Raw genomic sequence first — 25,365 nt, 5'->3', positions numbered from 1 at the left:
AAAAATCAAGTCCTACAATCTATCATCCAATGGTCAAAATGAAATATCTTCACATGATGACAATCATAAAATTTTCATTAGAGTAGCCACCTATAAAAAATATAGAAGACTTTATAGGTTGACTTTCCAAAAAAAAAAGACTAGCCTTAAAGAAATAAATATTTAGGTGTTTGGAATGATATACTTATATGAAAAAAATATTACACTCAGACCACTTGGACTAATTGCAATAAAAAGAAATGAGATTCTCAAAAATGAAATTTAAAGCTTATTTTATTTAAGAGGAATGCTAGGGGCCAGTAATTTTGGTGTTTTGTAACCATCAATTAGTCATCAATAGTGTTTTTAATGGTGTGAGATTACATCTAATGGTGGGAGATCACTCAGTTTTGTTTTGATGGTTAAATGCTGGCCAAAAAACACAAAAATTGCTGGCCCTTAGACTTTTCCTTTATTTAATATGTAGTTTAAGAGGTTAATTTCCAATATAGTCATTTGGAGAGAAATTGTATTATTTATCATTCAGAATTAGAAAAAATTACTAATGTTTCTTACACTAATTTTTCGCACACCCAAAATAATAATAATAATAAAATGTTGACAATTCAACACAGTCAGTTGCGGCTGCAAAGGAGGAAGGACAAGGAATTTTTGGAGCGTACTGTTTTTTTTTTCCACAAAATAAGAGGTAGGTAGGGTTCATAAAGATGATGTGCATGCTTCATTGCAATTTCCATAATTGCATTCTCTCTCTTTCCCACTTGCTTCTCTTACAACGACTTATAATAAGGTTTGTTAGGATATGTAATAAATAATAATACATTTAATACTCAATTTAATCGCTGTAATAATCATACAGCTAATTTTTTTAAAAATTTAAATGAATCATTTTGATCTCAAACTCAATTATTATAAATCCAATTCACATTTTTAATATTTTCTAGTTGGTTAGTGGTCAGTTAAGAATGCTATATATATATATATATATATATATATATATATATATATATAATTGTTTGTATATATTCCTTCATTTAATAAGTTTTTGAAAGAGAAGAAAAAGACTTTTAAGACACTTTCAATTTTGGCTGCTGCTGCTAGCTATAGGACGAGGATGGAAGATAGAGTATGTGTGTGGAGTTCATTATTGTTTTCTCTACTATTATTGAGTTTACCAAGATTATTGTTTGCATGTGACCTTAATAAAAGATTTGAACCCCTATATATTGGCATATTAATATTCGCCATCAAAGTTAACTATTGCCAGTGTACTATGTTCGTTGTAATTAAAATATTACTAATAATAATTAAGAACAAAATAGTGCATATATAGAAAAGTACGACTAGCTGGTTAATATATATCAATTATATTAAGTGTATATACATAATATTTTTAAATATATATGGGAGAAAATCTTTTTAAGACAGGAGGAATCTATTGGTTCATGCATGTGCATATTCATCATGTGCAACTTGACGTAGCTCTGTATGACTAAAAATAATACTATAGCTATTAGTTATTACTAGTTAGGAACTGTTACCTAGGTAACTTAAGATAGGTGAGTTGGGTTTGAAGGATTGGCCAAACGTTAAAGGAAGGTGGGCTCCGACTTATCTACGTTCGAGTTGCGTATTGTGGAGAATGGGGGATGGTACCTGCAAAAACACTTTGATGCCTAAGTTAGCAAAGGATTTAGCAGGCTTAGAGAGTATTGGAACTTGGAGATACTTGAAGGATGTTAGTGTATCTATAGTGGTGATCCAATAATTACCGTTATAGTAGTTCCACTTTTGAAGATGGATACCTGTCATTTTATCTTAGGGTTGTTGAGATATGGCTTCTGGAGAGGGGTTGAGAGATTTTAGAGGCAGTTACCTATTTGAATAGGTATTGCTAGCCAGCCTATCTTGAACCCAACTTCTTTGGAGAAAGGTTTATGTCGACCCCGACCTCTTTAGACGAGGTCGAATGGATGAAAAAAGGTCAATCTTAGATTGGACCTTTTTGGTTTATTTGGATTTTGACTATAGTATTGGTTCAGAGTATGAACAAGAACCAATTGGTATATTCAATTATTCATGTTGGTGGGGTTTGAAAATTGATAAAGAACAAAAATTATATTTTTACTTTTCAAAGTATAGTTTTGGTGTCATTCGTTTTTGGAAGTTGATTTAAGCTTAGATTAATGGATTCCTGGGTTTATCAATTGAAAATCAAGAACTTAAGCTGTCAAAAAAAGGTGGAAAGAAGTTGTGATACTTTCTGAAAAGCATGTAAAGAAAATTAGGAATCAGAAAAAAAAAAATGTATACTGACTCAATTTCATTCTAAAAAGAAGCTTGTGCAATAGAAAATGATATTTGAGGGGTAATTTTGTTCTCCATTATTTTGAATTCAATGGATTTTCAAATTTGCTAAATTGAGCTACTCTCTATTAACAACTTTTTCCCCCTTGAAATGATTAGTCATCTGCCAATTTTGATGGAAGAAATGGAGTAACTGAAAACTTAGCTTTGAGGAAGAAAGAATGAGATTTTTAACTTTCATTTTGTTAGCATATTGTAACTTGTTGAGATTTATAATATATTCCTCTACAACTATATAGAAAGAAAAAAATCAGCATGAGTTTTAATGTTGCTTCTGATGAGGAAAACATATCATTAAATGGAATAGGTGCTGCTGATTGTGTTTTTATTTTATGGTTTATGACTTATGTTTTGTCATATTACGTTAAGAGTATTTATGTTTTAATCGTTGGCTTTGTTCTTTGAACTTTGATCCCTTTTTCAAATTATTTATAGAATGAAGTTACTACTCCTTGCGTGAAGTCATGGGAACATGTACTAGAAATTTTTGCTATGGACATCAAATAGAAGAGGGAGCAAAGGAAAGAGAGGAAGAACTTAGAAAAATTGAGAAATGTACAAAGAACTGGTATTCATATTATTCATCTGCTGATAGGTTGGAGACACATTCTTAAGCTCATGTTGATGTGCAACCATCATTTCAGATGTCATTTGTGTTTGCAACTCTCTACCTAAATCTGAGTGGTTATATATTTAAAGGGATTTATGTTGATTTGATTATAAGAAAATTCAATGATTATACTTTCAAACCAGCTGTGTTAAGTTAAACTTCAATGATTGTACTTTATACTAGTTCCTCGCTGGAATAAATGATGAACAAGTGTTGGGGCCACCGTGGGGAGCTCTCGACAACCGGGGAGAATTCGGGGAGGAATCAAGCGAGAGAACATAAGATGAGAAGACACCACATCCAACTCAAAACCTTAAGGCGTCAAGTTAATGGGTCTCTCATCTTATAAACTCCTCACTCTTCCATGCTTTCTTTGATGTGGGACTAACTTCAACACTCCTCACACTTGCAACACTAACAACAAGTCCAGCTTATGACAAATAGTTGTATGAAAAATAAAAGCATAAAATATTGAAGTTACAAGTATCATTCTATGTAAATCATAAAATAAAAATTTGAGTCCATGGTAAATACTTGTAGCAGCAAGAAAATAGATCTTTATTCCTCGAATTACTAAATTACTAAATTACATAATTCTAAATAAAATAAGATAATTTTAAATTATTTTTTCATCGGTCCTAAAATTTTAGGATAAACCGATTTACATATTCTGTATTACTTGGATAACAGAACACACAGAAGAAATCAACCCATTGACAAAGCTGGCTCCTACCTTAAATCTGTCTTTCTTCAAGGTTTTTCTTTCACTTTCATTACCACGAGCATCAAGATCTTGAACGATCTTCGAAATAGTTGTATAAAAGACAGTTAGATCTTTCTCTACCTTGACAAGCTCATCCACCGTTATAAAATCAGTCTCATCAACCAATTTCAGTGCATAATCAACAGCTTTGTTGATCCTTTCCTTGTCTTCTGCAGATAGCTCTGAAGCAACGGGTTCTTCTTCAATCACATTCCTCATATTGTAAGCAAGATCCTCCAACTTATTCTTTCCTGAAACCATCTGCCTGTATTCTTCATCTTCAGCTTTGTACTTCTCAGCATCTTTCACCATCCTCTCAACTTCTTCCCTCGACAATCTTCCTTTGTTGCTCACTACGGTGACCTTCTTCGTCCACCCCATTGCTATTTCCTCCGCCGATACATGTAGGATACCGTTGGAATCTACTTCAAAGCACACATTAATGTTCGACGCGCCGCGAGGTGCCGGAGGAACTTCCAGATCGAAACTTCCCAGCAAGTTGTTGTTGCTTGCAATTTTCCTCTCGCCCTCGTAGATATGAAACGTGACTATTGTTTGGTTGTCGACGGTTGTTGTAAACCAATCTTGCTTCTTTGTAGGAATCACGGTGTTCCTTGGAATTATAACGTTCATTATTGAACCTCTGACTTCCACGCCAAGGGACAGAGGAGTAACTTCCCAGAGCTTCAGATCTTGAATCTTTTCATTTTTGTCACCGCTCAATTTTGAAGCATGGATTGCAGCGCCATATGCAACAGCCTCATCCGCATTGATGCACTTCTTGCAAAGATCCTTCCCGTCGAAGAAGTCCTTCAACCGCTGCTCCAGTTTCGGAATCCTAGTCGATCCACCTACCAGCACAACCTCATCAACGCTCTGCTTCGCCGTGTTACTATCCGCGAAACACTGATTCACAAGCTCCATGCATCTCTCAAACAGATTCTTGTTGATTTCCTCAAACTTAGCGCGAGTGATTGAGGTATAGAAATCGATTCCCTGATGAAGAGATTCCAGCTCAATGGAAGCTTGAGTTGTTGAAGAGAGAATCCTCTTCGCTCTCTCGCAAGCAACCTTCAACCTGCATATGGCTCTTTTGTTTCCTCTAAGATCGAGCCTTTTCTTTCTCTGAAACTCACTCGCAACGAATTCAACCATTGCGGCATCAAAATCCTGTCCACCGAGATGCGTGTCTCCGCCATGGATCTTGACGGTTATATTTCCTTTGTTGTCAATTGTGAGAAGAGTAAGATCCAACGTACCACCGCCAAAATCAAAGACGAAGACAGTTCTGATACCATGAAAATTATTAGAATAATCTCTAGTGTCGAGGCCGTAAGCAATGGCTGCGGCACTTGGCTCGTTGAGTATGCTCAGTACATTAAGGCCGGCGATCTGGCCGGCATCTTTGGTAGCTTGGCGCTGAGAGTCATTGAAATAAGCCGGAACTGTAATAACCGCATTCGTTACTTGTGTTCCAAGAAATTGCTCTGCGATTTCGCGCATCTTTGCTAAGATCATTGATGAGATTTCCTCAGCAGTCAAAGATTTTTTCTCAGATTTGTGCTCAACTATAATCATTGGAATTTCATCAACATTGGTAACTTGAAATGGCCACAGTTTCATATCATTCTGGACATGGGGTTCACTAAACTTCCTACCAATTAACCTTTTTGAGTCTGTAAGAAAAAAATGAGAACAAAATTAAAACAAGCTCAAAACGTTGAATACAAAACTTATACTCAATTAAATCCAACCATGTTTGTGTACACTAATAATATTTAATGCAGGCAAATAGGATTTTTATTAGAAAATGAAGAGAGTAAAACTCATTGAAATGATACGAAAAAATAAACGCTAATAATAATAATAATAATTATAACACGTTTTCTATGCCTCAACGACCAAGAAGTAAATCCTGATAGCCTTAACATCTCTCTAATAACAAATTGGTAAGCTGCATGCTTAGCTTAATTAGCATGAAAATACTAACAAATTATGTCAATGAAGATCACACTTAATATTTTGACATGGAGGAAAAGATGACGAACGACATACATAAGTAAAAGTTAGAGTAAATATATTTTTTGTGTTCAGCATTTGTGATTTATAAAAAAAAAATTATTAAAATAGTATTTGAAAGTTTACGTCGTTAACAAAAATAATTTTAAAATAAATTAACAACAAATAAATTTTCGAAAGATTTAAAAATGTGATAACAAGAACTAGATATTAAATATATATTCTAAAAAATGACTTTAGAAATCATAGTTTGATGCAATTTTTTTGCGAGTATCATTAGAAAAATAAAATATTTTCATTCTCAAAATTTTATAATTTTATGTCAAGTAAAATTTTTTATTTTTTAATTGTGGATTACTGATTTTTTTTCAAAAATAAAAAAAATATAGAGATCAAATTTTGTTTTAAAATTTTTTGTGTACCTTTTAAATATTTATTTAAATATTGGCAGAAAAATTCAGATTAAATAGATAATATGTTTGCTAAATACGAAGAAAAAAATTACACTTAAAAAAATATAATATTTATTAGTTGCTTTTGTCGCATTTTTAAATCATTCATCGGTTGTTTTGTCAATAACATTTTCTCAGGGTCTTTTTTTATCGTGAATCTTTCGAATATCAAAGAAGTAGTTAACTATTTTAAAAAAATATTTTTAATGTGTAATTTTATTCAATTTTGTTTTTAGTATTTTCGATTTGTGTTAAAATGACCGTTGGATATTAACTCTATCTAAAATATTAAGAACAAAATTAAAAATATTTTAGGATAATTTTACACAAATAAAAAATATTATGAATAAAATTGAGTGAATAAAGATATTAAAAATAAAATAGAATAAATTAACGTTAGATAGGTGTATTTTTTTTAAAAAAAATTACATACGGGATAAAAAACATGCTTTAACTTAAATGTTAATAATAAGTAGGTAGGTTGAGAAATATAGTTACCAAAGACAGTGTTGGTAGGGTTGGCAGCAATTTGATTCTTAGCAGCATCTCCAATCATTCTTTGAGTATCATTGAATGCAACACAAGAAGGTGTTATTCTGTTCCCTTGGTCGTTGGTTATGATCTCCACTCCATCATGGCGCCACACTGCAACACAGGAATACGTTGTTCCCAGGTCTATTCCTATGGCTATTGATGATGCAATTTTTTCTCCCATTCTCTCTTCTTTCGGTGAAATATGAATTGAATCAGAATTAGCCAAGTTACAAGATAAGATAGATGCTTATGTATGTTTATATAGAAAATGCAGAAGACTTTGTAGGTTGACTTCCAAAAAAAAAAAAAAAAGAAAGACTACCCTTAAAGAAATAAATATTTAGGTGTTTGGAATAATATACTTATATGAAAAAAATATTACACTTAGACCACTTGGACCAATTCCAATAAAAAATTAAATGAAATTCTCAAAAATGAAATTTAAAGCTTATTTTATTTAACATGTAGTTTAAGAGATTAATTTCCAATATATTCATTTGGAGAGAAATTTGATTATTTATCATTCAAAGTTAGAAAAAATTACTGATGTTTCTTACACTAATTTTTCACACACCCAAAATAATAATAATAATAATAATAATAATAATAATAATAATAATATTGACAATTCAACATAGTCAGTTGCAAAGGGGGAAGGACAAGGAATGTTTGGAGCGTAGTGTTGTTGTTTTTTTTTTTTTCCCACAAAATAAGAATAAGAGGTACGTAGGGTTATAGATGCATGTACCTGCAGCATGCTTCATTGCAATTTCCATATTGCTTTCTCTCTCGTTCCCACTTGCTTAGTTGCTTCTCTTACAACGACTTATAATAAGGTTTGTTAGGACTTAGGACTTGGGATATGTAATAAATAATCATAATACATTTAACACTCAATAAATAATAGAATAATGTTATGGATCTAAATTTTTTATTAATTAAATTAGTCTAATATAATAAAAATTAATTATAATTAATATTATTTTAAGGTTAATTTTTTTATATGAAAAAATATTAGTATTTTTGTTGAAAATAAAATTATTTAGTGTAATTACAGGTGAGTAAATTTTGCAGTAGAGAGTCAACGCACAGAGTAAATATTGGACACATGTTAACATTTTGGTCAACACACAATACTGTAATACACTAATTCAAATATTAATATTCGTCACATATACACTAAAAACTAGGAATTAAATTAGTTATTTGTATAAAATAAAATTAAAATATAAAATATATATTTAAAAATAAATTAAACACTACATGTATTAATATATAAATACATAATAACAGACTTAGTAGTTAATCGTTTATGTGTACATACATAATATTTTTTATATATAATATATATAAATTTATCAAAAATATTATTTATATATTAAAATTAATTACTATAATCAAATATAATGTATTTTATATCTAAATATATATTTTTAATTTATTTTTAATATATATTTTATATTTTAACAGACATTTTATACTAAAAACTAATAATTTAAATAACTAATTTTAATATACTCCTACCATAGTTAAAAATTTATACATTGTTCATACCCTGACCCAATAGTAAAGGCCCAGGTCCAAACAAAAGGCCTAATCCCAAGGATTGAGCCTCACCCAGTACCAACCTTCGTCTTATAAGGTCGGTACGCACCACGACTTGCTCTAAAGAAGTCGGGTACGAGGGCTAGCTGGCAGATAAACGCTCGTTCAAATAAGTAACTGCCCCAATAATCTCTCTAACCACTTCCAAGAGCCATATCTTAACCTCCCTAAGATAAAGGGACGGTTAACACCCTAAAAAGGTGGCACTACTCCAACGGTGGTTATTGGTTCACCACTATAAATACACTGACACCCCTCAGGTATCTCTAGGTTCCAATACATTCTAAACCTGCTTAATCCTTTGCTGACTTAGGCATCGGAGTGTCTTTGCAGGTACCACCCCTTATTCTTTCACGAGCACAAGTCGGACGGAGGCCCCCGAGTTGCAGACCCACTTGAAAGCCTCCTCCTTCATAAGTTTGGGCCAACCAACACCATCTAACACATCAATCTCCGGTTACCCATCGTAACATTGGCGCCATTGCCGGGGACCCAAGAGATCAACCAGTGATGGAGGACAGATCCCCCGAAAAGGGTCATGTGGAGTCAGATTCTAAACAAGAGAATCTGGACACAGGTAATAACGATGCAGACTTGACCCTCCACCAGGGAACCAATGATCAACACAGGGAAGGTACCTCCGGAGTAAAAAATCCGAAGGTGAACTCTTCAGAAGGGCGCGAATCAGAGAAAGAGGGACCGTCCCATGCAACTGAACTCATGGGATTAGTCCACAGTCGCCTGGAACAGTTAGAACAAGAACGGGAGCGATAAAGGGAGACTGAAAAGAACCTAAGAGAGGAGATGGAACGACGAAAAGAGTTAGAAAGAAAACTCTTGAAGTTAGAATCCTCCCTCAAAGGTCGCAACTCCCATGACGAGCAAGAAGAACCACCCCTAGGAAGGGAGGATCCTTTCAGCGAGGACATAATGAGGGCAAAAGTTCCGAGGAACTTCAAAAGCCCCGATATGGACCTCTATGACGGAACCACGGATCCGAAGCATCATTTAAGCAATTTCAAAAGTCGAATGTACCTAGCTGATGCATCCGACGCTACGCGATGCAAAGCTTTCCCGATCACTCTATCGAAAGCGGCGATGAAGTGGTTCGACAGCCTCCCCCCGAGGTCGGTCACCAGTTTCGAAGACCTCTCAAGGAAGTTTTTGATGAGGTTCTCTATCCAGAAAGACAAAGTAAAACATGCACCGAGCCTCCTGGGAATAAAACAGGAGGTCGGAGAATCCTTACGAGCCTATATGGAAAGATTCAACAAAGCATGTTTAGAGATTCAAGACCTGCCCACAGAGGCAGTCATAATGGGGTTAGTCAATGGACTTAGAGAAGGTCCCTTCTCACAATCCATATCTAAAAGACACCCCGTCTCTCTAAGTGATGTACAGGAAAGAGCTGAAAAGTACATCAATATGGAGGAAAATGCTAAGCTGAGAGACCTGAGTTGGCGACCCGGGCACCCTCCCTCAACAAAAGAGAGGGAGAGGAAAACCAAGAAAAAGGAAGAACTCGGTCTCGAGAGGCCAAGAAAATACCACTCTTATACTCCTCTAAAAGTTTCTATAGTGGATGTATACAGAGAGATTTGTAATACTGAAAGGCTGCCGCCCCCTAGACCCATTAAAAATAAAAAAGGGGGGAGCCGTAGCGACTACTGTGAGTACCATAAAATATATGGTCACTCCACAAATGACTGCTATGACCTTAAAAATGTGATAGAAAAGCTGGCTAGAGAAGGTCGGCTTGACAGGTATCTCATAGAAAGGTCGGACAATCATGGAAAGAGAAAGCGAGATGATATGGATAGAAGAGACCCACCACCGCAGACTCCGGAGAGACATATCCATATGATCTCAGGGGGGTTCGTGGGAGGGGGACTCACCAAATCCTCTCGCAAAAGACATCTCAAAAGAGTCTACCAGGTCGGAGAGGAGTCATCCGACCTCCCTACCATTTCATTCACAAAAGAAGATGGGCAAGGAATAATCCCTGGACATGATGATCCAGTAGTAATAACTATGATCCTGGCAAATGCCCATCTCCACAGAACCCTAGTAGACCAAGGAAGCTCAGCGGACATCCTTTTTAAGCCCGCTTTTGACAAACTAGGGTTGGATGAGAAAGAATTAAGAGCCTACCCCGACACCTTATACGGATTAGGGGACACGCCAATAAAACTACTGGGATTTTTACCCCTCCACACCACTTTTGGAAAGGGGAAAAAATCAAAGACTCTGAGTATAGACTTCATAGTCATCGATGTGGGGTCAGCATATAACGCTTTAATCGGCAGAGCTACTCTTAATCGACTCGGAGCAGTGGTATCCACACCCCACCTTTGCATGAAATTTCCGACTTCAGCGGGGATAGCAACAATAAGGGGAGATCAAAAGTTGGAAAGGAAATGCTACAATGAAAGCCTAAATCTGAGAGGAAAGGGCAGAGAAGTTCACACAATAGAGCTCGGTGGTGCAAGAGCCAGAGAAGAGCTGCGACCACAACCGGGAGGAAAAACCGAGGAGATACAGGTCGGCAAAGAGGAAGGAAAAATACTCATATAGGAGCCAACCTAGGGGAAACCCTAAAACAAGGGTTAACTAAGCTCCTAAGAGATAACTCCGATCTCTTCGCCTGGAAGGCCTCCGACATGCCTGGGATAGACCCCGAGCTCATGTCCCACAAACTCTCGGTTTATCCGGGATCCCGACCTATACAACAAAGAAGACGCAAGCTCGGCCCAGAACGAGCCCTAATAGTAGAAGAGCAAGTACAGGCGCTCCTGGAAGCTGGCTTCATCAGAGAAGTCAAGTACCCAACATGGCTAGCCAATGTAGTGCTAGTCAAAAAACAAAATGGCAAATGGAGAATGTGTGTCGACTATACCGACTTGAATAAGGCATGTCCCAAGGACCCTTATCCACTGCCAAGTATTGATACCCTAGTGGACTCCAGCTCGGGGTATCAATACTTATCATTCATGGACGCCTACTCGGGATATAATCAAATCCCAATGTATGAGCCAGACCAGGAGAAGACATCATTCATCACACCCAGAGCTAATTTCTGCTACGTGGTCATGCCATTTGGATTGAAAAATGCAGGGGCCACATATCAAAGGTTGATGAATAAGGTGTTCGCCTCTCACCTTGGGAGCCTAATGGAAGTATACGTCGACGACATGTTGGTAAAGACCAAGAAGGAAGTCGACCTCTTGTCAGACCTTTCACAAGTCTTTGACACCATAAGGATGCACGGGATGAGACTAAATCCCGCAAAGTGCGCCTTCGTAGTGGAAGCAGGGAAATTTCTAGGGTTTATGCTAACACAAAGAGGGATCGAAGCCAATCCCAATAAGTGTAGAGCTATCCTGGAAATGAAAAGCCCGACTTGTTTGAGAGAGGTTCAGCAGCTGAATGGCCGACTTGCAGCCCTCTCCAGATTTTTGGCAGGATCAGCACTAAAATCCCTTCCACTGTTCTCCTTATTGAGAAAGGGACGTCAGTTTGAATGGACCCCTGAATGCGAGGAGGCGTTCCAGGAATTCAAAAAATTCTTAAGCCAACCTCCTATTCTGACCCGACCCGTAGCCGGAAAAGACCTCGTCCTATACTTATCTGTAGCAAACAAGGCTGTCTCATCAGCCCTGATAAGAGAAGACGAGGTCGGACAACATCCAGTATATTTCATCAGTAAAGTTCTACAAGGCCCTGAGCTAAGGTACCACAAACTAGAGAAGTTTGCCTACTCCTTAGTAGTAGCCTCACGAAGGCTACGGCCTTACTTTCAAGCTCACACAATAAGAGTCCGTACGAACCAACCCATGAAGCAAATCCTCCAAAAGACGGATGTTGCAGGGAGAATGGTTCAATGGGCAATAGAGCTCTCCGAGTTCAACTTAAGATATGAAACTCGGACGGCGATTAAAGCCCAATGCCTCGCCGACTTCGTTGCAGAATACGCAGGGGATCAGGAGAAAAAACCAACTACATGGAAACTCTATGTAGATGGATCCTCCAACAAAACAGGAAGCGGTGTAGGCATAATATTGGTAGATGAAAGAGGAACCCAGATAGAGGTTTCCCTAAAATTTGAATTCCCAGCTTTAAATAATCAGGCAGAGTATGAAGCCTTGATTACTGGATTGAAGCTGGCAGAAGAAGTCGGTGCCACAAAGGTGATGATATACAGCGAATCACAAGTGGTGACCTCTCAGATAAGCGGAGAGTATCAGGCAAAGGACCCAAATATGAAGAGGTACTTGGAGAAAACTCTGGAGCACCTTGGGCGCTTTGCAGAAATCGAGATTAAACACATAACTCGGGATCTAAACAGCAGAGCGGACGCCCTATCCAAGCTAGCAAGTACCAAGCCAGGAGGAAACAACAGAAGCCTGATCCAAGAAACCCTCCAGGAACCCTCAGTGGTAAAAATAGAAGACAAACAAGAAGTCCTTGAGGTAGTCGGTTTAAACCTCGGATGGATGAACCCCTTGGTCGAATACATGAAATTTGACATCCTTCCAAAAGAGGAAAAAGAGGCCAGGAAAATCCGGAGGGAAGCACAACATTACACTTTGGTGAGAAATATTCTCTACAGAAGGGGGATATCAACACCATTGTTAAAGTGCGTACCGACCTCAAGAACCACCGAGGTGTTAGAGGAAATCCACAGTGGAATCTGCGGAAATCATCTCGGAGCAAGGTCACTAGTCAGGAAAGTAATCCGAGCTGGATTCTACTGGCCGACCTTGCAGAAAGATGCCACAGAATTTGTGAAAAAGTGCCAACCATGTCAGATGCATGCAAATTTCCACGTGGCTCCCCCAGAGGAGCTCATCAGTATCACTTCTCCATGGCCCTTTGCAAAATGGGGAATGGATTTGTTAGGTCCTTTTCCCCAAGCGCCAGGACAAGTCAAATACCTAATCGTGGGAATAGATTACTTCACAAAGTGGATAGAAGCAGAACCATTGGCCACCATCACTGCTCAAAGAAGTCGGAGGTTCCTCTACAAAAATATCATCACAAGATATGGGATACCTTATTCCATTACTACAGACAATGGAACCCAATTCACCGATTCTACCTTCAGAAGTCTAGTAGCCAGTATGAAAATAAAACACCAGTTCACCTCGGTGGAGCACCCGCAAGCTAATGGGCAAGCCGAGGCAGCCAACAAAGTCATACTGGCAGGGCTAAAGAAAAGATTACAAGAGGCAAAAGGAGTCTGGGCTGAAGAGCTCCCACAAGTGCTATGGGCTTACAGGACAACGCCCCAATCCGCCACTGGAGAAACGCCCTTCCGACTAGTCTATGGCGTAGAAGCAATGATACCAATAGAAATCAACGAACAAAGCCCAAGGGTAATTCTCCACGACGAGATCGGGAACATACAGGGGCACAAAGAAGAGCTCGACCTACTTCCCGAAGTACGAGAACAAGCCCAGATAAGAGAAGCAGCGTTGAAACAAAGGATGACTACAAGGTACAACAAAAAAGTCATTCGAAGAACATTTGCCCCGAATGACTTGGTCTTGACCAGAAACGACATTGGAGTCAACAAGTCAGGGGAAGAAAAACTCGCTGCTAATTGAAGGGACCATACAAAGTCAATGAGGTCTTAGGAAAAGGTTATTATAAAGTGACCGACATGAACGGCACCGAATTACCGAGGTCGTGGCATGCTTGTAATATGAAAAGGTACTACAGTTAAAAGCGAACTCTACTCCCTGATGTACTCTTTTCCCAACTTCATGATTTTTTCCCAAAATCAAAGGGTTTTTTCTGGAGAAGGGTTTTTAACGAGGCATCATAGTAGAGGCTAAGGGAAAATAGGCTATTAAAAACCCTTAGTAGCAAGAAGGTACCACCCCAATAAATAAAGATCTTTTTTCATTTTACAAATATCTCTTATAAATTCCTTCTTGTTTTCTCTTTCTTTCTACGAAACGCGCCGACTTAAGCTCGACAAAACGTGAAAATCCCATGAACCGACCTAGATGGTCGTCAGGATAAAACGACAAAGTACAAGTCGGTGTAAAGAGGTTATATAAGTTGATCGTAAGAAACTCGGAAACAATCCGACTCATAAGTCGAAATGAAAACCCGAGTAGAGAAGCTCGGAAACACTTCGACCCGTAAATCGGAATGAAGAACCGAGTAGAAGAAAAACGCATCGCAAAAATAACCTAAGTCATAAGAACTCAATAAAACAAAGTTGAGTATAAGGAATAACAAAAAAGAGATCGAAAAAACCCAGAAAAAAGCTTAAAGGCTGTCCTAAAGTCCTTAAAACAAAAAGGCTCAAAAAACAGACAAGCCAAAGGAAAGGTTTTCAGAAAAAGATCAAGGGGACTTCGAAAAATCAAAATCAGAAAAGCATGCACGCATAAGGTAACTTAAACCCTTATCCAAAAAAGGGTATTTATTTTGTTAAACCCTTATTAAAAAAGGGTATTTTTAAATGTTTTGTTCACGGCCTTAAAAGGCCAAAAGAAATTGTTCAACAAACGTCACCACCAACAAACAGATATAAAAAGTTTAAAAAAGGGGGACCCACAGGCCGGGCCCCCATATAGCCATATAAAGTTATTTTTGCAGAGGAGTAGACGGATCACCACCACCAGAGTCAGGAAGAGCGCCACCAGGACCGGGAAGAGAGGCATCCATAGGAGATGAAGAGGAAGTCGGAGGAACGGTAGAAGAGCTCGGAGCGCCCTTAGGGCGAGGAGGGGACTCAATGATCCTCTGCCCCCGAGTCTTCAATTCTGACTCGGAAAGGATTACGGGGGGCAGGAGGATCCACAATAGCACCATCAATGACGACTTTGTCCGGATCTAAAGGAGAAAGGTCCAAGTCAGGAGCAATGACTCCGACCTGCTCCTTAAAAATCCTCCAAGCCTCCTCGGCGCCATCAGCAATAGAGTCCTCCAACTCGGTATAGGCCTTCCGAGAATTCAACAGATCATTCTTCACAGACACAAGATCTTCAAATAAACTTTGATAGCTGGCCTGCGCTGTTTTCCTCAAGCCCACCTCCATGTTGCATTGGGCTTGCAACTTCCTCTCCTTTTCCCGGAGGTTATCTCTCTCCTCCTTCAACTTGGCGACTTCCTCATTCAACTCCCTCTCATGCTCTTGAAACATAAGAAGCCTCCCTTCCAGCTCTTCGACCCTCGAGGTCATTCCCAAAGAACTGAGTGGAGCCTTCTCAAAAATATCCAAGAGTTTGCCACAAACCCCCGCCGCCTTGAGACTCTCCTTAACCAGAGTGGTAAGGTGGTTTCGAACAGAAACATCATCCATGCTTATGCGAGCATGGGGGTAGATGTTCTTTCGGACGAATGCAAGAACATCCGCCTTAGCCTCGGAAGAGCCAGACTCTAAGGTCTTGCGCTTCTTCTTCTCTGGCTCAGGAAAAGGTCGGGCGGAGGGGGGCGGCTGAGAGGAAATCGAAGAAGAAATCACAATGGGCTGGGAAGGAGTCCCAACGTTCCGAGGAGGAGGAGGAGGAGAGATAATCGCCTTGGCACTACCAGTCCCGGCGCGAGACCTTGCTCTGGCCTCCTGGACTCTCTGATAAGACTCTTGAGCATTTGTCTTCGACATCTCTGAAAAAACAATAGATAATAGATTAAGCCAAGTCGGAAAAGTCAGTCAGACAAGTCGGAAACCTAACAAACAAATGAAAGCTACCTAGCTGTGCCTGGACAAAGGTCAGAGACCCCTGAAAAAACTTTTTAGTGTCCAAATATGGGGCCCTCCCCCACACTTCTCGGAGGAACCCCACAATGGCTGCTTCTACTTCATCCAGGTCGTCCAGACCATATTTCTCGCAGGGGGAGGCCTCCAGCCAGTATAAAGGAAAGCGGGGAGAAAAATTATCATCCAGAAAAAAGGGGTGGTGACCCTCTACAGCTTGCACTTTGAAAAAATAATTTTTGAAGTCATGGAAAGATTCATCAAAAAGGGTAAAAACTCTCCGACCTTGTATGGCTCGGAAAGACACCCACTGTTGCTTATTGTTTAGCCCACTAAAGGGTTTGGTCATATGAAAAAAATAGAAAAAAATCTTCAAAGAGGTCGGGAACTCCAAAGCCTGGCTAATAAATTGATAAATTTTCAAAAAACCCCAAGAGTTGGGGTGAAGCTGAGTAGGGGCAACTCGATAGTGATGCAAAACAGACATCTCGAAATCTGAAAAAGGAAGAAAAATACCCAAACGGGTGATCATACACTCATACATAAAGAAAAAATGAGGGGCCGCCTCATTGGCCCTCCCAAAACAAACCCGGTCTTCTGGACCCGGGACTATCAACTCATACTTTGGCTCGTCCTCCTCAGAAGTACAAATTCTGTGGCGAGTACGAAGGTGGGTGATAAACTCAGTATCGACCAAGGGTTCCTCCCCTAGGACCGTGACATCAACCCACTGAGAAAGAACATCTACGGAAGCCATTTCTTTTCCTAAAAAGGATGACAAAAACCTACAAAGAAAAAGAAAAGGAAAATCAAAAACACGGTCTCTAAAGGGAGGGAATACGGAACTAAAGTCTACAAACCAACCTATCTATCTACAAAATAAAGGCATGCAAATAGAAAAGCATGTTACAGAAAGGGAAAAAACTAACCTTTATCTGAAAATAAGGGTTGGAGGAAGTAAAAGTCTTCGAAACACAAGAGTGCAGCACGAATGAATGAAGAAGAAATTTGAAAAATCGCAGAAACGAAAAAATGAAAGAGAGGGAAAGTATTTATAAACATGCTAGGGGCATAATGGTAAAAATGGGGCAGTCATTAATGAGAATGCACCGTTACCAAGACCGTCAATCCCTACGCACATCCCTAACGGACACGACGCTTGATTAGACATAACTGTCAGAACCAAAAGGACACGGAAAGTCACGTCGGTTTCAGACCATCACGTCGGTCCTCCAACAAGTCGGCTACGATCCCGAGTAGAATACTCGAACCCAAATCTTGGAAAGAAAATTGGGCTCGAGTATGGGCACTGTTCATACCATGGCCCAATAGTAAAGGTCCAGGTCCAAACAAAAGGCCTAATCCCAAGGATTGAGCCTCACCCAATACCAACCTTCGTCTTATGAGGTCGGTACGCACCACGACTTGCTCTAAAGAAGTCGGGTACGAGGGCTAGCTGGCAGATAAACGCTCGTTCAAATGAGTAACTGCCCCAAGAATCTCTCTAACCACTTCCAAGAGCCATATCTTAACCTCCCTAAGATAAAGGGATGGTTAACACCCTACAAAGGTGGCACTACTCCAACGGTGGTTATTGGTTCACCACTATAAATACACTGACACCCCTCAAGTATCTCTAGGTTCCAATACATTCTAAACCTGCTTAATCCTTTGCTGACTTAGGCATCGGAGTGTCTTTGCAGGTACCACCCCCCATTCTTTCACGAGCACAAGTTGGACGGAGGCCCCCGAGTTGCAGACCTACTTGAAAGCCTCCTACTTCATACATTTGGGCCAACCAACGCCATCTAACCCATCAATCTCCGGTTACCCATCGTAACATACATGTTATCTGAATCATGTCTTCTTCCAGTTCTAAACTTGCTATTGTTTGGATCTGCTGTGTATGTTTCACAATAAACTTCTAAAAGAAATTACAAAGGACAACCACCAAAGAAACAAAAAAACTATCTTGAATGCTTGATACAATAAAACGCTATGTGAATAAACAAAATTAATTTTATAGAAAAATAAAGTTCGATTAATAATATAGTTAACCCCCTAACTTTTTTATTTTTCTTAAACCTGTATCATTATTGGAGATTTTTTTTCAAAACAAGAGATTAATATTTTTAAAATACAATAAATGGAACAAATAATTCAAAATTAAAAGAAATGCAAATAGGAAACTTTTTTTAAATAGAAAATAAAGTTATTAAAAAGATATGAAATAAAATCCATCCTAACATATTTGGTGTCTTCTATGTTGCTTAAATTTTATTCATAAAATTCAAAAATAAAAGGATAAGTCTCACTTTATTCCATCTCTATTTTTAAGAAAATTAAGCACAAGTTCTATAGACACCAAAAAATTAACATACATAATATAAGTAGTAAATTAAATGTTAATAATAAGTAGGTAGGTTGAGAAATATAGTTACCAAAGACAGTGTTGGTAGGGTTGGCAGCAATTTGATTCTTAGCAGCATCTCCAATCATTCTTTGAGTATCATTGAATGCAACACAAGAAGGTGTTATTCTGTTCCCTTGGTCGTTGGTTATGATCTCCACTCGATCATTGCGCCATACTGCAACACACGAGTACGTTGTTCCCAGATCTATTCCTATGGCTACTGATGACGATGCTTTTCCATCTCCCATTCTCTCTTCTTTCAGTGAAATATGACTTGAATCAGAATCAGCCAAGTTACAAGATAAGATAGATGTTTATGTATATGTATATATAGAAAATAGTCAAATACAGAAGACTTATAGGTTGATTTCCCAAAAGAAAAAAAAAAAAAAGACTACCCTCACTGTTATTATAGAAATAAATATTTGTGTTTGGATTTTGGAATATACTTAACAAGTAAGTAGATTTGTTTTTTAAAAATATTTTTTATTGAAATGAAAAATATTACACTACAATCACTTGGACTAATTGCAGCCAAAGAAATACAGAAGACTTTATAGGTTGACTTTCAAAAAAAATAGATGAACAAATTATTTTTATAATAAAATTTAGACAAATTTTTTTGTGTTTATAAATTTAGTGTCCAACTTGTCTTTTATGTTAAGTTTTAAATATTTTAAAAAATATATTTTTATATTTTTAGATTAAATATTAATTTTTATATCTTTTTAATAAATTAGACAATTATATATAAACACCGTAATATATACTTAAAATTTAATCAAATCTTAATTTTTTTTTCTTTAATTAAATTTAGATATCAAATTAAACTAACTTCATCGTCTACCATCACCGTTTTGAAAGAGAAAAAGACTGACACTTTCAATTTTAGCGGGTGCTAGGTGGGGTTCATTGTTTTCTCTACGCTACGTACCGTTGAGTTTACCAAGATGGCAACATTATTGTTTGCCTTCATTGCATGTGACCTTAGTAAACTAAAATATCATCAAGTTAATTAATAATGCAACTGTACTGTGTTAGTTGTGGTTAAAATAACACTAATAATAACTAAAAACAAAATAGTCTACATGTATGAAAAAAATATATAATTGAGGAAACAGTATTATTTGTTCCTTCTCCAAGAGCTTGCAATTATAGAGAGAGTTGAACTTGAAATAATGTCTGCATTTCGTACAAGTGGTGTTATAAAAGAATTATTATTAACAAAGATAGACGTACAAAACAAAATAATAAACAATAATAATACCACAAAATCAATAGTATTCAGCTAATAATTCAATTAACAAGTGTTGAGTTGCTAAAAAGTAAAATTTCCAATGAAATACACAAAAAATTCAATTTATTCATTCATTATTTTTGAAATTAGAGTAAAGTATTTTTTTGTCTCTAACGTTTGAAGTAAGTCCTATTTGTGTCCTTAATGTTTAATTGGAGTAAAGTATTATAAAATTCTATTTGGAAAAAAAATCACAAAATAAATTATAACTATAATATTTTTTAAGCTGAAAAAATAATTTAAAATTACCTTATAAAGTAGAGGAATGTTAGGGGCCAGCAACTTTTGTGATTTATAGCCATCAAATAGTTATCAATGATGATTTTAATGGTGTGAGATTAGTGTGAGATTTCATCTAATGACTCACTTTTTCTTGCTGGTTACATGCTGGCCAGAATTTACTAGACTTTTTCTATAAAGTATATATACAAGCAATTATTTCAAAGGTTATTATGATTTTAATAAAAAAATTTAATCTTAAGCATTAAGTAATAAAAACTTTATTTCATAAATTATTAAATTTAATTTTAATATACTAATAATGTAAAATAATTTTAATTGTTGAGTTGAGTGGATTAGACACGCATGAAGGATTTAATATGTAATTGATTTGGATTAATATATATTTATAAAAATATAAAATATTGATTTTAGCTAGTATACAAATAATAATGTATTTTTATTATTTTTACTGTTTTTATTAATCCACAACAAAATGTTAAAAATAATAAAAAAAATTCCTGAAATTTTGAATAGCGATCCATTTGAGTTCACGATAAATACTTCTGGAGTTCTAGTAACAGGAAAATAGATCTTTATTTGAGTTTTTTTTTTTTTTCTCCCGATAAACGACGTTTAAAGACCCCAAAAGAAGTAAGACATAACAAAAGAAAAACTAGGAGCTTCTCAGTTCTCGTCCTATAAGTTTGTTTGAAAATCTATGAATTAAAATTTATTTAAGAATTAGAAATTTTTTTATTTTAAAACAAATAAAAAGAATTGGTTTTAATTCCGTTAAGAATTTAAATTCTTACTTTTCTCCCATTTACAAATTAGACCAAAAAAAAAATCTAATTTTAAAATTAATTATCACACTAAACAAATTTAATATGTTAAATATAAAAAATATTCTTATTTATAATTGATTATTCCAAATTTTTCAATTTTGTCTAACACCTATTTAATTCTTTTTCTTCTTTTTATTAAGGACAAAATTATACCCAAAAAAAAAAAAAATTTAACCCATATAAGAATTATGAAAAAAGATAGAGAGATAATGAGAATACTAAACAATGTAAATAATAGATATGTAGAATGTTCAATTCAATAGGTATACAGATGATTATGTTTATTATTCTTAATTGGATGATTATTTCTTTTAATTCGATTTACTCATACATAATTAATCATGGCTGGATATTAAATTCACTAGGTGTGATAGTTATCTTAATATTAGAATTTATGAGGTAAGTTGGGAATGAAATATTTTTATACTTTATTAGATTAATTTTAGAGTCTATTATTCACATTATTTACAAAAATCATTATTTACCTAGTAAAACCGATGACTTATTTCAAACTAAAGAATTAAATTCTTTTTTATTAATATGTTAAAATTATTCTAAATCATAAATTAAATCTCAAATAAAAATGAATTCTATTTAAAATAAAAAATAAAAAAAATTTACACATCCAAATAATTTCCAAACAAGCTTTAAGATTTCCAAAACTATTTAGAGAAATACATAAAATTTTATGATGACTGATTTCATCACATGCTTGTTATTAGTTGAACATCTGAAGAACATCACTCACAGTAGAAAACACTTCAAACACCCCTTTGAAAATGCGGGCTGCTACCTCAAGCTTTTTCTTCAACCTTTTTCTTCTCCTTTCACTACCACGAGCATCAAGATCTTCAATCATCTTCGAAATAATTGGACCAAACACACTTAAAAGACCTTCCTCTTCCTTCTTAAACTCATCCACCGTTGCAAAATCACTCTCATCAATCCATTTCAATGTATAATCAATAGCTTTGTTAATCTTTTTCTTGTCTTCTGCAGATAGCTCTGAAGCAATGGCTTCATCTTCTATCAAATTCCTCATATTGTAAGCAAGATTCTGCAAAGCATTCCTTGCTTCAACCTTCTGCCTGTGCTCTTCAACTTCAGCCTTGTACTTCTCAGCATCTTTCACCCTCCTCTCAACTTCTTCCGTAGCTACGGAGACCTTCTTCGTCGCTCCCCGTGCTATTTCCTCCGCCGATACATGTAAGATACCGTTAGAATCTATTTCAAAGCACACATTAATCTTCGCCACGCCACGAGGTGCCGGAGGAACTTCCAGATCGAAACTTCCCAGCAAGTTGTTGTTGCTTGCAATTTTGCTTTCGCCGTCGTAGATGTGAAACGTTACTCTTCTTTGGTTGTCGAAGGTTGTTGCAAACAGATCTTGCTTCTTTGTAGGAATCACGGTGCTCCTTGGAATCTTTTCATTTTTGTGACCACTCAGTTTTGAAGCATGGATTGCAGCACCATATGCAACCGCCTCGTCCGCATTGATGTACTTCTTGCAAAGATCCTTCCCGTCGAAGAAGTCCTTCAACTGCTGCTCCAATTTCGGAATCCTAGTCGAGCCACCAACAAGCACAACCTCATCAACGCTCTGTTTCGCCGTGTTACTATCCGCGAAACACTCATGCACAAGCTCCATGCATCTCTCAAAAAGATTCTTGTTGATTTCCTCAAACTTAGCGCGAGTGATTGTGGTATAGAAATCGATTCCCTGATGCAGCGATTCTACCTCAATGGAGGCTTGAGTTGTTGAAGAGAGATTCCTCTTGGCTCTCTCGCAAGCAACCTTCAACCTGCATATGGCTCTTTTGTTTCCTCTAAGATCAAGCCATTTCTTTCTCTGAAACTCACTCGCAACGAATTCAACCATTGCAGCATCAAAATCCTGTCCACCGAGATGCGTGTCTCCGCCATGGATCTTGACGGTTATGTTTCCTTTGTTGTCAATTGTGAGAAGAGTAAGATCCAACGTACTACCGCCAAGATCAAAGACGAAGACAGTTCTGATTCCATAAAAATGATTAAAATAATTTCCTGTGTTGAGGCCGTAAGCGATGGCTGCGGCACTTGGCTCGTTGAGTATACTCATTACATTGAGGCCGGCGATGTGGCCAGCATCTTTGGTAGCTTGGCGTTGAGAGTCATTGAAATAAGCCGGAACTGTAATAACCGCATTTTTTACTTGTGTTTCAAGAAATTTTTCTGCAATTTGGCGCATCTTTGCTAAGATCATTGATGTGATTTCCTCAGCAGTGAAAAACTTTTTCTCACATTTGTGCTCAACAACAATCATTGGAATGTCATCAACATCGGTAACTAGGAATGGCCAGAATTTCATGTCATTCTGGACATGAGGGTCACTAAACTTCCTACCAATTAACCTCTTTGAGTCTGTAAGATAAAAATGAAAACAAAATTAAAACAAACTCCAAATATATTATGCGTTAAAAAAATCAGTCACCAAACGAGTCATTTATTTAAATATTAAAAAATAAAATATATTTTAAAATAAGTTAAATAATATATCTATTTATATATAAATGCATAATAATCGATTTTTTATACTTAGTAGTATTTTGATTTAAAAAATAGACTGTAAGAGTTTATTTATTATTATATATTATAAAAGCTTAATTTTAATATAGTACAGTTATCTAATTATATATATTTTTAAAAAAATTATATAATTAATATAAAAGATAATACTTTTACTAACGTGATATAATTGATATTATATAATTAAATACACATATAAAATTGATTTACAATAAACAGTAAATCAAAATTAAATTTATATTATAATGCTTGCACTATCTAAATATATAATGCTTGCACTATCTAAATATCATGTCTTTAGTTCTAAACTTACTATTTGTGTGGATCTATCATTATATTTCACAATAAATTTTTTACTACCAAAAGAAAACAAAAGGTATCTTGAATTTTTTATAATACAAGAAGGATGAATAAAATATATTTTTTATTTCTAAAATCTGTCAAAAAATTTAAGATTATTCTAAGTTTTATTTTATTTTAATTTTATTCTAAAAAATTTTTATTTGCATCAAATATATTATTAACGGCTAAATTTTTAAAAAATTTAAGACCAATTTAACAATAATATTTAAAAATTATGCTTGATTTTCTTGTGTTGAGGTTGTTCTTATGAAATTGTTGTTGAATTAGTCTTAAATTTTTTGAAAAATTAATCGCTAGGGTATATTTAATGCAAATAAAAAATTCTTGAATAAAATTAAAACAAAATAAAATTTAAGAATATTTTAAAATTTTTGTCAAACTTTAGAGACAAAAAAGTATACTTTATCCTATAAAAAATTATGTGAATAAATGAAAATTACTTTTGTGGAAAAATAAACTTCGATTAATATATATAATTAATACTATACTTTTTAATTATTTTTCTTAAAATTACATCATTATTGGAGATAAATGTTTTAGAAAAAACGAACTAATATTTTTTAGATCCAGTAAATGGGCAAATATATATATATATATATATTTCAAAATTAAAAGAAAGGCAAGTAGGATTTTTATTAGAAAATGAAGAGAGTAAAACTTATTGAAATGATACGAAAAAATAAAAACTAATAATAATTATAACACGTTTTCTATCCCTCAACGACCGAGAAGTAACAATAACAAATTGGTAAGCTGCACGCTTAGCTTAATTAGCTTGAAAATACTAACAAATTATGGCAATGAAGAACAATTAACATTTTGACATGAACATAAATAAATGTAATAATAAGTATATAGGTAGGTTAAGATAGTTACCAAAGACGGTGTTGGTAGGGTTGGAAGCAATTTGATATTTAGCATCATCTCCAATCATTCTTTGAGTATCAGTGAATGCAACACAAGAAGGTGTTATTGTGTTCCCTTGGTCGTTGGGTATGATCTCAGCTCGATTCTGGTGCCACACTGCAACACACGAATACGTTGTTCCCAGGTCTATTCCTATGGCTACTGATGATGCTGGTTTTCCTTCTCCCATTCTCTCTTCTTTCAGCGAAATATGACTTGAATCAGAATTAGCCAAGTTATGAGATAAGATATATAGATGCTTATGTATGTATATATAGAAAATATAGAAGACTTTATAGGTTGACTTCCCAAAAAAAAAAAAAAAGACTACCCTTAAAGAAATAAATATTTATGTGTTTGGAATAATATACTTAAATGAAAAAAATGTTACACTTAGACCACTTGGAGCAATTGCAATAACAGAAATGAGATTCTCAAAATTGAAATTTAAAGCTTATTATATTTAACATGTAGTTTTAATAATAATAATAATAATAATAATAATAATAATAATAATAATAATAATAAAATGTTGACAATTCAATACAAGAAGAAGAACGAAGAAAAAAAAATGTTGACAATTCAACACAGTCAGTTGCTGCAAAGGAGGAAGGACAGGAATGTTTGGAGCGTAGTGTTTTTTATTTTTTTTTCTTCCCACAAAATAAGAGGTACGTATACGTAGGGTTC

The 25,365-nt window shown here is 35.7% G+C and overlaps 3 protein-coding genes across 6 annotated transcripts; all 3 read right to left on the bottom strand.

Annotated features, from left to right (window-relative positions):
- Positions 1 to 3,511: 3,511 nt before the first annotated feature.
- On the bottom strand, positions 3,512 to 7,073 carry LOC107635654 (heat shock 70 kDa protein 18). The gene is made up of 2 exons (XM_016339193.3): positions 6,710 to 7,073; positions 3,512 to 5,416 (listed from the first exon to the last, which is right to left on the bottom strand). The coding sequence occupies exons 1-2, from the start codon at positions 6,924 to 6,926 to the stop codon at positions 3,639 to 3,641; spliced, it is 1,995 nt and encodes a 664-aa protein (XP_016194679.2). The 5' UTR covers positions 6,927 to 7,073; the 3' UTR covers positions 3,512 to 3,638.
- A 453-nt stretch (positions 7,074 to 7,526) lies between these two features.
- Positions 7,527 to 18,841, bottom strand: LOC148569598 (uncharacterized). 3 transcript variants are annotated; one of them, XR_015881119.1, is made up of 2 exons: positions 18,506 to 18,648; positions 7,527 to 7,570 (listed from the first exon to the last, which is right to left on the bottom strand). XR_015881119.1 is itself a non-coding variant. In XM_088485355.1 (2 exons), exons 1-2 carry the CDS (start codon positions 18,723 to 18,725, stop codon positions 15,099 to 15,101), a joined length of 1,095 nt encoding a protein of 364 aa, XP_088341481.1. In that variant the 5' UTR covers positions 18,726 to 18,841; the 3' UTR covers positions 14,757 to 15,098. The 3 variants fall into 3 exon arrangements, 1 of the variants encoding a protein (XP_088341481.1); XM_088485355.1 differs by lacking the exon at positions 7,527 to 7,570 and adding an exon at positions 14,757 to 15,973 and having other exon boundaries at positions 18,506 to 18,841; XR_015881118.1 differs by lacking the exon at positions 7,527 to 7,570 and adding an exon at positions 15,986 to 16,849 and having other exon boundaries at positions 18,506 to 18,602.
- Positions 18,842 to 20,057: 1,216 nt separating this feature from the next.
- On the bottom strand, positions 20,058 to 25,093 carry LOC110262339 (heat shock 70 kDa protein 4-like). Of its 2 annotated transcripts, XM_088485857.1 has the most exons (3): positions 24,646 to 25,093; positions 21,520 to 23,241; positions 20,058 to 20,186 (listed from the first exon to the last, which is right to left on the bottom strand). In XM_088485857.1, the coding sequence occupies exons 1-2, from the start codon at positions 24,863 to 24,865 to the stop codon at positions 21,560 to 21,562; spliced, it is 1,902 nt and encodes a 633-aa protein (XP_088341983.1). In that variant the 5' UTR covers positions 24,866 to 25,093; the 3' UTR covers positions 20,058 to 20,186; positions 21,520 to 21,559. The 2 variants fall into 2 exon arrangements, with proteins under 2 accessions (XP_088341983.1, XP_016194683.1); XM_016339197.3 differs by lacking the exon at positions 20,058 to 20,186 and having other exon boundaries at positions 21,472 to 23,241.
- Positions 25,094 to 25,365: the final 272 nt, after the last annotated feature.

This window comes from Arachis ipaensis, chromosome B4 (assembly GCF_059453495.1).
Source record: "Arachis ipaensis isolate K30076 ecotype BB chromosome B4, ASM5945349v1, whole genome shotgun sequence".
Taxonomy (NCBI): Eukaryota; Viridiplantae; Streptophyta; class Magnoliopsida; order Fabales; family Fabaceae; genus Arachis; species Arachis ipaensis.
The sequence above is the reverse complement of the archived record's forward strand: the minus strand, read 5'-3'. Positions and strand labels throughout refer to the sequence as shown.

Coding starts and splice junctions, on each gene's coding strand:
- LOC107635654 (XM_016339193.3), bottom strand. CDS start 6,926: ATGGGAGAAAAAATTGCATCATCAATAGCCATAGGAATAGACCTGGGA. Junction 5,417..6,709: donor CCCTACCAACACTGTCTTTG/GTAACTATATTT, acceptor TTTTTCTTACAG/ACTCAAAAAGGTTAATTGGT.
- LOC148569598 (XM_088485355.1), bottom strand. CDS start 18,725: ATGGGAGATGGAAAAGCATCGTCATCAGTAGCCATAGGAATAGATCTG. Junction 15,974..18,505: donor CCCTACCAACACTGTCTTTG/GTAACTATATTT, acceptor TTGTTTTTTCAG/AGATGTCGAAGACAAATGCT.
- LOC110262339 (XM_088485857.1), bottom strand. CDS start 24,865: ATGGGAGAAGGAAAACCAGCATCATCAGTAGCCATAGGAATAGACCTG. Junction 23,242..24,645: donor CCCTACCAACACCGTCTTTG/GTAACTATCTTA, acceptor TTTATCTTACAG/ACTCAAAGAGGTTAATTGGT.